General features: G+C 36.9%; 4 protein-coding genes across 4 annotated transcripts in view; 3 read left to right on the forward strand and 1 right to left on the reverse strand.

Moving 5' to 3' along the window:
* Positions 1 to 3,192: 3,192 nt before the first annotated feature.
* On the forward strand, positions 3,193 to 10,616 carry hgd (homogentisate 1,2-dioxygenase). Its single transcript, XM_077735866.1, has 14 exons — positions 3,193 to 3,316; positions 4,229 to 4,300; positions 4,376 to 4,464; positions 4,527 to 4,632; positions 4,959 to 5,018; positions 5,102 to 5,193; positions 5,623 to 5,657; positions 5,781 to 5,860; positions 6,539 to 6,638; positions 6,742 to 6,866; positions 8,279 to 8,383; positions 8,475 to 8,601; positions 9,995 to 10,176; positions 10,244 to 10,616. The coding sequence occupies exons 1-14, from the start codon at positions 3,302 to 3,304 to the stop codon at positions 10,385 to 10,387; spliced, it is 1,332 nt and encodes a 443-aa protein (XP_077591992.1). The 5' UTR covers positions 3,193 to 3,301; the 3' UTR covers positions 10,388 to 10,616.
* ndufb4 (NADH:ubiquinone oxidoreductase subunit B4) lies at positions 10,550 to 12,234 on the reverse strand. Its single transcript, XM_077735868.1, has 3 exons — positions 12,019 to 12,234; positions 11,060 to 11,203; positions 10,550 to 10,690 (listed from the first exon to the last, which is right to left on the reverse strand). Exons 1-3 carry the CDS (start codon positions 12,193 to 12,195, stop codon positions 10,628 to 10,630), a joined length of 384 nt encoding a protein of 127 aa, XP_077591994.1. The 5' UTR covers positions 12,196 to 12,234; the 3' UTR covers positions 10,550 to 10,627.
* Positions 11,874 to 14,877, forward strand: part of myripb (myosin VIIA and Rab interacting protein b) — a 91,361-nt gene continuing 88,357 nt past the window's right edge. The window contains exon 1 of the mRNA XM_077735864.1: positions 11,874 to 12,224. The gene's annotated coding sequence lies outside the window, so the exon portion shown is untranslated. The remainder of the gene's footprint in view (positions 12,225 to 14,877) is intronic.
* LOC144209509 (sperm-associated antigen 16 protein-like) lies at positions 12,552 to 14,210 on the forward strand. The gene has a single exon (XM_077735867.1). It carries the CDS (start codon positions 12,786 to 12,788, stop codon positions 13,734 to 13,736), a length of 951 nt encoding a protein of 316 aa, XP_077591993.1. The 5' UTR covers positions 12,552 to 12,785; the 3' UTR covers positions 13,737 to 14,210.

Here is a 14,877-nt window from a genome sequence, read left to right on the forward strand (position 1 = left end):
CTATTCTGTGACACTGTGATGTGTAAGAAACAGGGAGCTGGCACTAAAAGGCATTTGCCGTGCACATCGCGATGTGGGTGTAAGTCGTTTTAATGGCCGACGCAAGGCAGGCGGCGCATGGCAGTGGGAGCTGTGTCGGGGAGGTCATTGTTTAATGACCCCCAAATAGCGTCCTTCTTGTTAGGACTATCGTCCTGGAAACACAAGGCTTTTGAACCAAGAGAGCGCCACGCCGCGCAATACTCTTTTATCTTCATATTAAATCATTTGCATAACATTAGACCATCGATAGGATTCAAAAGATACTCACCGAGAGTGGCGTGTAGACACTGAGAGGGTGCGCTTGTCCTTGCAAATCTAATCAGTGTTAAATGGAGCTGTCAAATTTGGGTACGGAAGTAGGCAATGGGTGTCTTGCGTCAGGGCTAATTGAACATTTCAACTGCAAGCAGTGAGTAACCCTACTGCAATTACAATTATCTATGCTATTCTGTGTTGGATCAAGAATTCACGGTAAATAACATGACACGAGATGAGGCCAACGTCGATGAAGAGTGATTTAGGTTTGGTATGGATGGATTAGCTATAGACACAAAGGTCTACAAGGTCATGTTCAAATGTAATGTTTTTTGTAATGAATCAGAAAAATATGAGATATGTCTTTTAAAAAAAAAAACATTGATGTTAGATTTCCTAACAGGAAAACTTCTGGATCTATATTGTGGAACAGCTTGACTTTAGTAGGTCATTTCGGAATAGGCTTAAAAATGTTTAAGGAAAAAAAAAAAAGGATTTTCCAATGTTGATTTTTTTCACGTCCGGCCAGATTCCATTTTTTTTCAGAATTTGTTGCCGGTGCTGATCCTATGCCGCTCAGATGCAAAAATAATGTAACCAGTAAATATTTTACAATCTTATCCCACCCAGACCGTTTTGTCATATACAATATGTTCCTACATGCAAAAAAAAAAAAAATTGCTAACTATAGACTTTCCTAATTTCCAGAGCTGGACAAAAGTGCTGGGAGAAAAAAAAAACAACACTTCAGACCAACCATTCCATCATGGGATAAGATGGAAGAGCTGTCGGCGCTTACCAGGCCGGAAACGGAGTCGAGGGCTTCTACTCTGCTACTGTTGTCTTCAGCTCCAGACTACTGAGGTACTGTGCGGATAAGCTTGGAAGAGTGACACTGTATATTCTTGACCAATCCAATCCAATATGTCCTAAGATTACATGGAACAAGAGAGTGGCAGACATTGCAACTACCTTTCTATGAAAAAACTCCAATTTCCAGTTTTATTATCCTAATATCACAGTGACAAACGCAATTAACACAACAAAGCTTTTTGTTGGCATAAGACTTTGACAAAGTTTTGTATATAGGAGTCAAGGTGAAATTATGTGCATGTTTTTGCTTGTTTCTGCATATTGAGACACTGCGGCAGGCAAGTGTATTATTTACCGTTGAGCCTTTCAGTTCAGCAGGCATCTCACGACAAAGCATTTTTGGGCCATTAATGCATACATAGATAGAGGTCTATTTCTCAACAGTTTTCGTTGTCTCTCTTTAGAGACATGGGAACCATTCAAATTGCACACAAATACTGGAGATTTCTATCATAAGAGTCAGAGATGAAATTAAAATCGCCTATTTTCTTTCGCCGTGCAAGCTGCAGATCAATTTCCGGGAATGGGGATAGGATATTTGGCCGCCATTTGGGCTTTCTCGCCTCGCATAGCACCTTAACTGCCTGCCAGCGGGGAGCCCCGGGCCTGACTGCATGCCTCGCCAAGGGAAGCGTTACTTCTGCCACGGCGAGTTTATTTGTGCCTCGCTAGGAGAATTGCCTTCATTTGCCCTTCCGAACAACACTTGCAAAAAGAAACAAATAGACAAGCCAGGCATGAATGGAAAAGACGAAATTGATTCAGTTTGATACGTGCTCCTGGGGTAGACCCTGCTTCCACCATCTATTTTAAAGATAAATAGAAAAAAATGGCCTTATGCATAACCTTTTTCCAGCCCTGCATGTTGTTGTTTAGCACAAATCAGTTGTCCTTGGTGTGCTCTTATCTCTGGCCAACAATCTTAGGTACACTTGCACAGTTTAATAAGATCCAATCTAAAAGTGATTTGGACTCATACTTTGAGAGATATTATTTTAAATGTAATACTTAATATTGCACAAATGTGCTATTGTTAGGAGTATTTTGAAGAGAGTTGTATATTATTTACAGTAGGCTGGAAATTAAGCAGTATTATCTGTTTATGAAGAATATCAGGTGTATGTAGTATTCACTTAGTTCAATACAAACCTAATCACTAACATTTTTAACACACTTTCCTCATTTGAGGACAGACAGCCTGTTATTGGTTTCCCACTTGATATAAAGGAGTTTTCCCATTTTATGCAAATGTTCTGAAAATGTTACAAAATTTAATAAATGTTAACTTGGATTAAAATGGTTAAAATTCAATACTATATTAAGTCCATCTGCTCATCCGAAAAAAATGTTAGGTTTTTATTCCTATTGAGTGTAGTTAACATTATTGTTGGCTTCCATTTTTATTGAAGCCACATGTTTACCCTCATTAAGATATCCTACAATTAGGGCCTTTAAAAAAGCATGTAAATTACATGATCAATTGTTTTCCAACTCACAGCCGTCACAGTTGCATTCTGCTAAAAGTGCTTGGGCAATTTTAACCGCTTTATTGATAAATTCTCATGTGTTATTTGTCATGGCAGTATTCCCCTACCTCCCCTGCCCACCATCTACAAATCCCGGTGCCTCAGAAGGGCAAATAGTATCATAAAAGACAATACACATTCACCTCTTCAACCTGATGCTGTCTGGCCAGCGCTAAAAGGACCATAACAGCCAAGACAAATAAGAAATTCAAGGAAAGTTCAATTATATACTTTTGTGACCACTTATTCATGTTGACTACTTACTCATCTATTGTGTTTATGACTTATTCATTAATTTATCATTTATTGATTATTTATTGATTATTTATCTGTCCGTTTGTTTGTTGTTGATATTTGTGCACTTTGTGGTGAAGCTTGACATCTCATAATACAAAAAAACATTCAATTCAATTCAATATTTCCAAGTCCCTTTTTCATTGCGTCATACATTCTGTGTAGGGGTCTAATTGAAGCCATATTGACTAAGAGAATAAATCCAGCCCCCTCGTCCGAGCACTACGAGCAGGCAGCGGAGTTTGCTCCAGGAGAATGCAAATTGAGTTATTCATTTATACCTTGTGTAACATTTGAGGAAAGACACCAGAATGGCTGGTCTCAAGGTAAGACAATATTTATTGCATTCAAAAACATGTTTCTTTTTCTTTTTAGAGAAGTGACTTTGCCAAGTTATTTGAATGCCTTTTATATAATATGTACAAAAACTCCCTGGCATTTAGAGAATTTGCAAAAATGGAGAAATAATTGTACCACTTCAGTTGCCATTTTTTTGCCTCACTGTCTAATCAAGTTAAATGTACAACAAAAATGCAAGAATATCCAGAGTCTGAGAGACGGGCGGTGTTGCTCCTGACCAATCAGGATGCAGCATTCAGCAGCTGCCCAGATGTGACCTGGGGATGTTAAACTTTAACTTGAAGTGCCAAACTAAAGTAATTTCCCTGCCGTAAACCTACAAAAAAACATTACCTTCAAAATATTATATATAGATTTAGCCTCTTTCAGTTTAGACTGCAGTTTCCTCTATGTATTGTCCTGTCTTTATCTGACAACTTGAGCTATATGTACAATGTAAATTCAGATATATTATTAATTGTCATTGATACCTTGGAATTATTTGCTTTGCTGACGAATACGGTAAACTGAAATTGTTATAACACAAAACATGACGCGACAGAAACATGGAAAAATATGCCCACTAACTATGACTAAGCAAGATTTTTATACATACCAGTGGTCAAAGACAGCTGCATAAGTTGTCTCTTTAAAAAAACATCACATGAAACATCTATAAAAAGTGTATACTGGTAGATAGCGCTTCAATTAGCCTCTTTCTAGGAATGGATAACTGCGCTTTGTTTTATCACAAATCTAATATGAATCAATGTAACATCAATTAAGAAAAACACTTAATGGCGAGCCTTCAAATTTAATTATAACCAGCGTGAACACATTTATTCGGCATTACAATGAAACTGCATGATGAGTGTGTGTCTTGCTTGTCTGTTTTGCAGTATTTGTGTGGGTTTGGGAATGAATTCTCCTCAGAAGACCCTCGATGTCCTGGTTCTTTACCTGAAGGACAGGTAGGATTTGTTGATGTTTTGTTAACATGCAAAATGGAATTTAGCTTTTTAAATCCTCTTTTTTTGTGTTGAAAGAACAACCCTCAGGTGTGTCCGTACGGCCTCTATGCTGAACAACTCTCCGGCTCCGCCTTCACCTGCCCGCGACCAGCCAATAAGAGGAGGTATTTCCACTTCCCATTTGTCCAATTAAGGATTCATCTTTGATAATAGTGCTTGTTTACAGTTGGCTTTATCGCATTCTTCCGTCCGTCAAGCATAAACCATTTATCTCTGAACCCTGTGGGAATTTGACAGACAAGTGGGATGAAGTGGAGCCCAATCCCAACCAGGTAACCTATGTGGTCCACAGTGGTCTGTTAATTTGTTTGGGACGAGCATCAAAATTCAATTCATTCATTCATTTTCCGTACTGTTTATCCTCAAAATGATTGCAGCCAACTACTATGGAACCCTTATCCCCAGAACTGTGAGGGCGATGCACTAACCACTCAACCAACGGGCCTTAATTCAACAAATATAATATAAATAAGAAATAATAATGCATAAACCAATAATAATATGAAAATGTCAAGATCAAATTTAAAAATGTTATTCTTTGGACATTTTGAATATGGATGTGTTGTGATAAATTTCGTGCTTTGTTGTCCTCTTGCAGTTGCGATGGCGGCCATTTTCAATCCCAAAATCTACAGAGAAGATAGTTGACTTTGTGGCTGTGAGTTCATCTCTTTCTCATTTTTAATGGTATATTTTAAAATCAAATCTTTTAGCGTGATTGTCATATGTGGATTTTTGCAGGGTCTGCACACCATCTGTGGTGGTGGGGATGCTAAATCCCGCAACGGTATAGGTATCCATGTGTACACCTGCAACACGTCAATGCTTAACAAGTAAGAATATACTTATGGGCATTTAAAGTTTATTATTGAGATACAAGCCATCATATCTTCTTTTCTGTAATGACAGAAATAATGCATTAAATTTATTTATATATATATATACATATATATATATATATATATATATATATATATATATATATATATATATATATATATATATATATATATATATATATATATATATATATATATATATATATATATATATATATATATATATATATATATATATATATATATATATATATATCATTGTTTTGATTTACTCATGAAATACATTTGCTTGTTAGAATACTATCTGTTGTATAGATTAATTTGACCTGCCATTTATGGAATACATTTAACTGTACAGCCTAAAAGCTTAATATTAATTGGAAAAACAGAAGATAATATTGTTTCTCTTTTCCTGTGATTCAGATGCTTCAATAACTCTGATGGAGACTTTTTGATCGGTGAGCAAAATAAAAAGTGATGTTTACACCATTATCCGGCACAAGAAAAACTCACTGGTCACATTCTGAGTGCATTTTATCCCTCTATATTTTTACTCTTCCGTCTACTGTTTGCCTCTTTAGTGCCACAGCAAGGTGAGCTCTTGATCACTTCAGAGTTTGGCAAGATGATGGTCAAGCCCAACGAGATATGTGTCATTCAGGTATGTTTTTCTTGTTTCTGTCTGCAGTCCACTGTAATACTCAATAGGACAAAATTGGAACATTTAAAAAATAGCTAAAACTGTTGTTGATATGAAGTATTTACAGTGGGACCTTGACATATGAGTGCCCCGACATACAAGAGCAATTTGAGATACAAATAAAATTTCGGGCAGATATTTATCTTGAGATACAAGACAAATTTTGAAATAGGAGCATACGTGTACTGTCTCTATGAGTGCTGGGCGGAGCGTTGCATTTTTTTCAGTGTTTTTTTTCTCGTTAGTCGGTGCGAATGGCGTATGTACTATTTCTCGTTGGCAAGTTGTCGTGCGTTATCCTATGGTGAGGACGTTTGTGTGCATCATTTTGGAAATATTTTAAAGGGAATACAAAAGCAAACAACCCTTTATAGGTTGCATCTGAAAGTCAGGGTGGAGGCGGGGCAAATAGAGCCAATCGGTGAGAAGAAAGGTATCAAAATGTAAAACAAAATTGAAATTAAGTTTAGTGTAATGTTAGATTAACTTATTTTTGAGTGTGTCCACATCGTAATCCAAGTTTATGTTATGTTACGAGTGCGTAGCCATGCAAAAAGTCTCTAACTACCTTTGTAATGTAATAATCACTCATAACATATAATTTGACTACTCTCCCCAATTTAATCTGTTTTTTTCTAGCAAGGGATGCGGTTCAGCGTGGACGTGTTTGGGGAAACCAGAGGTTATATCTTGGAAGTCTATGGAGCCCATTTTGAACTTCCTGATCTGGGGCCCATAGGTGAGTGTGTAATTTGTACACTATCACAATTACAAATAGTTGCAATAAAGCTCTAAAACAATCAAAATATGGGAAATATATGTAATTGTGGGCGTTTTTGCAGGTGCTAACGGTCTGGCCAACCCAAGAGACTTCTTGTGTCCAGTGGCATGGTACGAAGATCGCCAAGTGTCCACGGGTTACACCGTCATCAATAAGTACCAAGGGAGACTCTTCGCTTGCCAACAGGTGTTTTGTGTGCTTTTTGTGTGTCCTTGTACTTCAAAAGTGTCTGAGGTGACGCGTAAGGAATATCTGCCCTATTACCACATTTGTGGTTTGTATTCGCTTCAGTAAACACCAGTGAAGCGCGACAATGACTAACAGCGAGGAAACTGTCCAAGGAAGGCGTGTGGTGCATTTGCCGCCACTGATTGATTTACCATCCCCGACGATTTAATTTCAAAATGTTTCCACCTCAATTATCCATCTTAATCACTCATAATTAGTTAAAGCGTTCATGAGTAGCCAAGAGAAAAACAATTCTAGTTAAGCGATAATTTCAACATATTTCAGTCCGAGAATTCACTCCCATACACGAACAATCTCCTTTGAATATGTTATTAGGCGTATAATTGGTTTTACTTGGAATTTATGATAGAGAGATGGATAGTAACTATAGGGAACATCACTCAGGCTAAATATTTTAAGTTTTTTTGCCGTTTTTTCCTCCCAAAGAGTTAAAGGTGGCAACTTCTGTTTCTCGAAGCCTGCCGCGTGAGCCGAGACGGGAGGAAAGAAAATGGGTTGGGAGGTGCGGGAAGGGAGGTCTCATCCAAGTGCATTTTTTTCCTGTTGTTTTGCCCCCCCCGTCGGGCACCAAAATTGCTCAAATTAACTTATTATTTGCTTGACTGGGCCAATATGTTTGTTTTCTTTCTTGTGTGCGCATGCAATTCACTTCCACTTTTCATTTTAATCGAATCGAGAAAAAACACCGAAAGAATAATTCTGCACCCGGTTGACCAGAAATTCTTGAGTGCAGTAGCATAGTCCACGTGTATGTTTATTTAGTTGATCTACGTTATGTAATGAACTATGTGCAATGGCTTATTTTCAGTATGTGGAAGCATACAAGGTAATGTGTGTGTAAAGAGTGTCAAGGTCACTAAGAAGACAGCTTGAGTTGAAATGAACTATATTGATTTTGGAGCAGGCGCTTTATTTCTTTTTTTTTTTCGCAGTCACATTATCAGAACAGAGGAACGTCACAAAATTGCTCTTTTTTTTAACAATCAAGATAAAGAAAGAGCTCTGCACCAACTGTTACTGAAATACTTCAGCCCCCCCCCCCAATCCACCCCTATTCATCAACCCCTTAACTGCACTGCAGTGAGTGTCAAAATGATGAAAGTTTGTGAAAGTTTGATTTTGATGCCAATTACCGAGTAATACCTGAAAACTTGTCTCACAAAGAACTAGCGAAATTGAAAAGATGCCCAAGCCCACCTTATTTAACAAAACCTTTTCATTATGATCATTCCAGAGTACAATGACATCATTCATTGTTCGTTCTGTCTGTGAAAAGCTCAATTCCTATTTTTGTTAGTTGTCTACTTTGTTATTGGTTGAATTGGTATTTTTTTTCTATGTTTCAATAGGATTTCTCCCCCTTTAACGTGGTCGCCTGGCATGGTAACTACACACCGTACAAGTACAACCTCGCCAACTTCATGGTCATTAACTGTGTGGCCTTTGACCATGCAGTGAGTTTAATTTATGTCTACGTTTTTAAATAATTCTAATCTTTACTAGCGTCTTCTCATGAGTTCAATTTCTCATCCTTATACGGTGTAGGATCCGTCCATCTTTACTGTGTTGACAGCCAAATCCACCAAACCTGGCGTGGCCATTGCTGACTTTGTCATCTTCCCCCCGCGCTGGGGCGTGGCTGACCACACCTTGCGTCCACCTTATTATCACCGTAAGGCTTAACATTTATAATGACAAAATATGAGACGAGATAGTAATTAGCATTACTGAAATCTGAACAATATCTCTATCACCACAATGCCACCGGCAGCCCGGTAGTGCGAGTGGTTAGCGTGTCGGCCTCAGAGCCTTGGGGTCCTGGGTTCAAATCCAGGTCAGTCCACCTGTGTGGAGTTTGCATGTTCTCCCCAGGCCCCATACTCTATCTTTCTACATGTATATTATATGTGTATATATGTATATTTATATATATGCATGTGTGTATATATATATATATATATATATATATATATATATATATATATATATATATATATATATATATATATATATATATATATATATATATATATATATATATATATATATATATATATATATATATATATATATATATATATATATATATATATATATATATATATATATATATATATATATATATATATATATATATATATATATATATATATATATATATATATATATATATATATATATATATATAGATATATAGATATATAGATATATATATATATATAGATATATATAGATATATATAGATATATATAGATATATATAGATATATATAGATATATATAGATATATATAGATATATATAGATATATATAGATATATATAGATATATATAGATATATATATATATATATATATATATATATATATATATATATATATATATATATATATATATATATATATATATATATATATATATATATATATATATATATATATATATATATATATATATATATATATATATATATATATATATATATATATATATATATATATATATATATATATATATATATATATATATATATATATGTATATATAGATATATATATATATATATATATATATATATATATATATATATATATATATATATATATATATATATATATATATATATATATATATATATATATATATATATATATATATATATATATATATATATATATATATATATATATGTATATATAGATATATATATATATATATATATATATATATATGTATATATAGATATATGCATGTGTGTGTGTATATAGATATATAGATATATGTATGTATGTGTCTATATAGATATATGTATGTGTATATATAGATATATGTATGCATGTGTATATATAGATGTGTCTATATAGATGTATGTATGTGTGTATATATAGATATATGTGTCTATATAGATGTATGTATGTGTATATATATATAAATATATGTATGTGTATATAATATAAATACTTCACTGTATCTATTTATATGTATATATATGTATAGTGAATCATAATCTTATTGAGCCACTTTTTGCACATTGGTTGTACAATAGCACCACTTGCTTGTGTTTCAAGGTAACTGCATGAGTGAATTCATGGGGCTGATAAAAGGCCACTATGAAGCCAAAGAGGAAGGTTTCCAACCAGGAGGTGCCAGTCTCCACAGTGTCATGACCCCACACGGTCCTGATGCCGAATGTTTTGAGAAGAACAGCATAGCTGAACTAAAACCAGAGAGAGTGGCAGAAGGAACCATGGTAAAACTCAGATTTCATTACCGCCTTGTATAAAACAACCAATCATCTGACATTGTGCGTCTTGCAGGCATTCATGTTCGAGTCATCCTTGAGTATGGCTGTGACCAAGTGGGGTCTTGAGACGTGCCAGAAGCTCGACCACAGTTACTATCAGTGTTGGGAGGACCTGCGGAGCCATTTTAATCCCAATTGGAAGCCCAGTAAACACTAATTAACTCAAGATTCGGTCCAAAAATATTGCATTTGAAAATATCTATTGTCGGATTTCCTGTAAGAAATTTGGGACAACAAAACAATTATTGGATACCTAATTCATGCCTGATACTGCCCTTGTGTATTCTTTAGAATAAGATAAACATACAAAATCCACACATTTGATTTTGACAGTATAGTTTATTTCTTTAATAATGACATCAAAATGATAAACAGGTTGGTCTTTATACAGCTGAGTTTACGATGACAAAGCGAACTTGCGTACCAGAGTTCCATCTTTAATACGCTGCTCTCGTCTATCCTGTGTAATGGAACAGACAAAATATAGGTTGGGCACATACAGATTGATATTCATGCTGAATTTTATTGAGTCTTTCATTAAATTCTTCTAAATTTTATTCAACTTTTTACAAGATCATCTGAGTGGTCCATTAAATAGGATAAAAATTATCATACAAACCACTTTAGAATGGGTATTTCCAGGATGTATTACTCTAGTTGAGATTTTGTGAAATGGGAAAATTGCCACTAATTAAAACAAAGAATATTATTAGAACACTGAATTACAATAATTACAAAATGACTATTAAAACTCATGTTGCCATTGAATTCTAAACATTTATTGACACACACAGGAACCAAGACCATAATAAAATACTTGTGTACATACCCGATCTGTCTTGAAGACATAATAGAAGAAGAAGAGTGGAAAAACCCCAAACACGGCACCCATCAGAGATGTCTTGTTGGTGGCCCTGAAGTGTGGGTAGGGGTTGCCACGGGCATGCACCCAGCGCGTCAAGGCAGGATCATCCTGTTGCACAATAAAAGAACGTTTTTGAGACAACGTGCATATATAAGTGATAATTATCTTTCTTAATAAATTGCAAAAACACAATTTCATTTTTTAAATATGTCATCATGATTATACAGTTAAATAAAAGCAAGTACTCCCTAAAAGTGGTGACAAGCATCTTAAAATATTCATGTTCTGAAGCGCTTTATCCTCACAAGGGTCGCGGAGGGTGCTGGAGCCTATCCAATCTGAGGGGACAACCTGAAATGATGGCCAGCCAATTGCAGGGATCGAGGAGACAGACATCCATTTATGCTCACCAAGGCGCAATTTAGAGTTTCCAACCAGGCTAAAATGCATATTTTTGGAATGTGGGAGGATACCAGAGTACTTGTGAGAAAACCCACACAGGCCCAGGGAGAATATGCAAACACTGGTGGACCGCTCCGGATTTGAACCCAAGAGCCAGTACTGCTTTTATATTCAGATGAGAAAAAAAACAATTTACTTCCCGATGTCGGCCATCATCGCGTTTATATATTATTTTTAAAACTTCATTATAACTACTGTCCAGGTGAAGGCAATTTATGTTCCAGTCGTCACCGCTATGGCTCCGCCAATCAGCGGTGTCATTTTTTTTGTCTGACTAATAAACCGAAACAGCGAAATTTGGAGATAATACGTACACCCGTCGTTGCTGGCACGTTTTGGCCGAGTGTCCGAAAAACATTACATTAACGTGCGGATCGTCGTAAATTAGGTTTCTATGAATATATTTTAGCATGCCAGCACCACTGTCTCTACAAGGGTGACATTGTTAACTTAGCACTTACAATGAGCTCTTTTCGATGCGGGTTGTTGAGTTGGACTTGATACTGCCTCTTCAGATTCGCCCGCAGTGCCGCCCTGGCTTCCTCGGCCTTTCGATACTCTGGAGAAAGATTAAAATATTCATTTGGGTCCAATGTTTTGGGCCGTGTGGCCAAGGGCGACTCTCGGTAGTTCGCCATGACAGTTTGCTTGCTGCTGGACTCGCGAGGTAAGCAAATCTCGTGTTTTTAAAAATTATTATTGTTTTTGATTTATTATTTTTTATTATTTTTTTATTTATACAAACAAGAATAACCATTGTGATATTTTGTACTAAATGTCCCTAAATATATAAGATGCTATTCTAAGTTACTATAATTCGTGGTTTGGCTTGTCACTGAATTCTCGCGTGGACTTGTTGTCGATATTTCTTCTCAAAATTCAGCCGAATTATTGCGATTTTAATAAAATAATAGTATAGTACAATCGAGAAAAACAATCTGTTCGTAAATCAGCAATTTCAAAGCTTTCGGTGGAAAATTATCCCGACACAAAATGGCGGATAGATACTTACCCGGCCGACACCACGGCTAGATATCTAATGTATATACGTGATGTCTATTATCTCCATGGAGACATACATTACAACAATAACAACAAGTGGTGAAAAATACTATCGGTGACGCGTTCATAACGTGCACGTCACCTGGTTTGTATATTTACACATAAAACACGACACGTAATTACGTCGCCCCATTTTCTTAGCGGATTTATATATTGGTTGTTCACGATGAAGCATAAAAAGAAGGCACCTCTCATTCCAACTATGAGCACAGACGATAAGAAAGACCAAGAGGAAGTTTTGGACCCAGAAGACCATGATGATGGCGATGATAAACATGCCGTTGATCATGCAGTTGATGGTGAAAATGTTGAAAATAGCAAAGATGAGAACGTTGAAGGTGATGATCCCGTTGATGTTGGGGACGATCACGATGCTGGTGAAGATAAAGATCGTGCAGATGACCACGAGAAAGAAGATGAGAATCGTGATCCTGATGAAGACGATGCAGAAGAGGGTAGTTTGACAGAAGGAGAAGAAGATTTAGAAACGACGGTGAAAAGTGACAGAAAAGCACAGAGCTCTTCCGGTTGCGACACGACCACCATCGCCTCCGAACTGCACGTCACTGCGGACGATTTTACACGTAATTTCCTCAGTCAAATGAAGATGACCGCCACTCTCGACTCTTTTCAAACGGAGTGGACGGAGATGATGCAGAAGGGCATTCTGAATACCAAACGGATCTTTGAGGTCCCGGATGTGTATGTCCAGAACTTGCGTTTGCACAATGAACTGAGGAACGCGATACGGGAGAGGCAGGAATACCAAGCGGCAGCATCCGAATCGGCCGACACACTGGCCAAGGCGCAGAAAGCCCGGGACGCCATGTGGTTGGAACGCAAACGCACCTGCCAGCAGAGGAACCGCCTCGTGGAGGACGCCAGGCGTCTCAAAACTCAATGCCACACGTTCGAACCCACAGTCAGGAGGATGGACGACAGGTTTCAGGCTGTTGTAGAGCAGACCATGCGGGCTGCCCTGGGGAGGGACAAGCTGATGAACCTTATTCAGAGTCAACCAAGCACCCTCAACGCACAAGGAGATAGGGCCCAGAAAAACAGCACATCTGGGAATAGCACTTTTAGGTTGTGTTGCAGCAAATCTCCCAATACTTGAAAGAGGAGGCAATCATTGACATCTCATTTTCTGAACCACTTTCTCATAACTTGGGTTGCAGGGGGTGCTGGAGCATATCCCAGCTGACTTTGTGCCAGAGGTGGGGAGTCCCTGAATTGGTGGCCAGCCAATCGCAGGGCACAAGGAGACAAACAACCATTCACACTCCTAAACATACCTCAGGGCAATTTAGAACGCCTGATCAGCTTTCTACGTTTGTTTATGGAACGTGGGAGGAAACCGGAGTACCTGGAGAAAACCCACATAGGCCCGACGAGAACATGCAAACTCCACACAGGTGGACCGACCTGGATTTGAACCTAGGACTCCCACTGTGAGGGTGACGCGCTGCAAGCATGGACATGTATTATTTTACTTTACCCTGAACCAGGCGTGTCGAACATGTGGCTCTCGAGCCGCATTCGGCTACTAGACAAAATAAATGCGGCACTTTGCCTCTTATCATATTTTGTATATACTTAGGTTCTTTACCTTGCTTCATGTTTCTCTTATTTGTATTGTCTCTTGAAATATTAAAAATCATCAGGGCCCATTAAAAACAATAAAACATTTTATTTATGAAATAATTTGGCAGATTGTTTTTATTTTATGCTGCTGATATAAATTGTGGCTCTTTGACATCTATCAGTTTAAGATGTTGGCTCTTTTAACTTGTTCACCATCCCTGCCCCTGGACGAAGGCTGCAAATTTAATCCCCATAAGGCACAGAAATGCCCATTTCCTGATGAAATATTATCTTTTTCAACGTTGTATTTTCTTAAGAAAACCACTAGAGGGCGAACTGTACCAGGAAACAGCATAATTATAACCTGTAGTGGCTGTCCAAGTCAAATTCATAGTACTAGTACACCAAAATGAACTAAAATTCGATAATAATTTAAATCCTGCATATTTCGCTTCTGTATATCGTTAATATTTCTATATTTTCATCTGATCTTTTCAAACCAAACTTCAATTTTATATTGTAATAAATGTCCCTGGAATAAGAACATTTTACTTTAAACAGTCCGAGTGGGTTTCGACCTTCCGGTGTGGAGGTTGCATGTTCTCCTTTGGCCTATATGGCTCTTTCTTGGGTACTCCGGTTTAGACCTCTGCACAACCCACCACTCAATCATG

The sequence above is a fragment of the Stigmatopora nigra genome, chromosome 16 (assembly GCF_051989575.1).
Source record: "Stigmatopora nigra isolate UIUO_SnigA chromosome 16, RoL_Snig_1.1, whole genome shotgun sequence".
NCBI classification, from domain to species: domain Eukaryota; kingdom Metazoa; phylum Chordata; class Actinopteri; order Syngnathiformes; family Syngnathidae; genus Stigmatopora; species Stigmatopora nigra.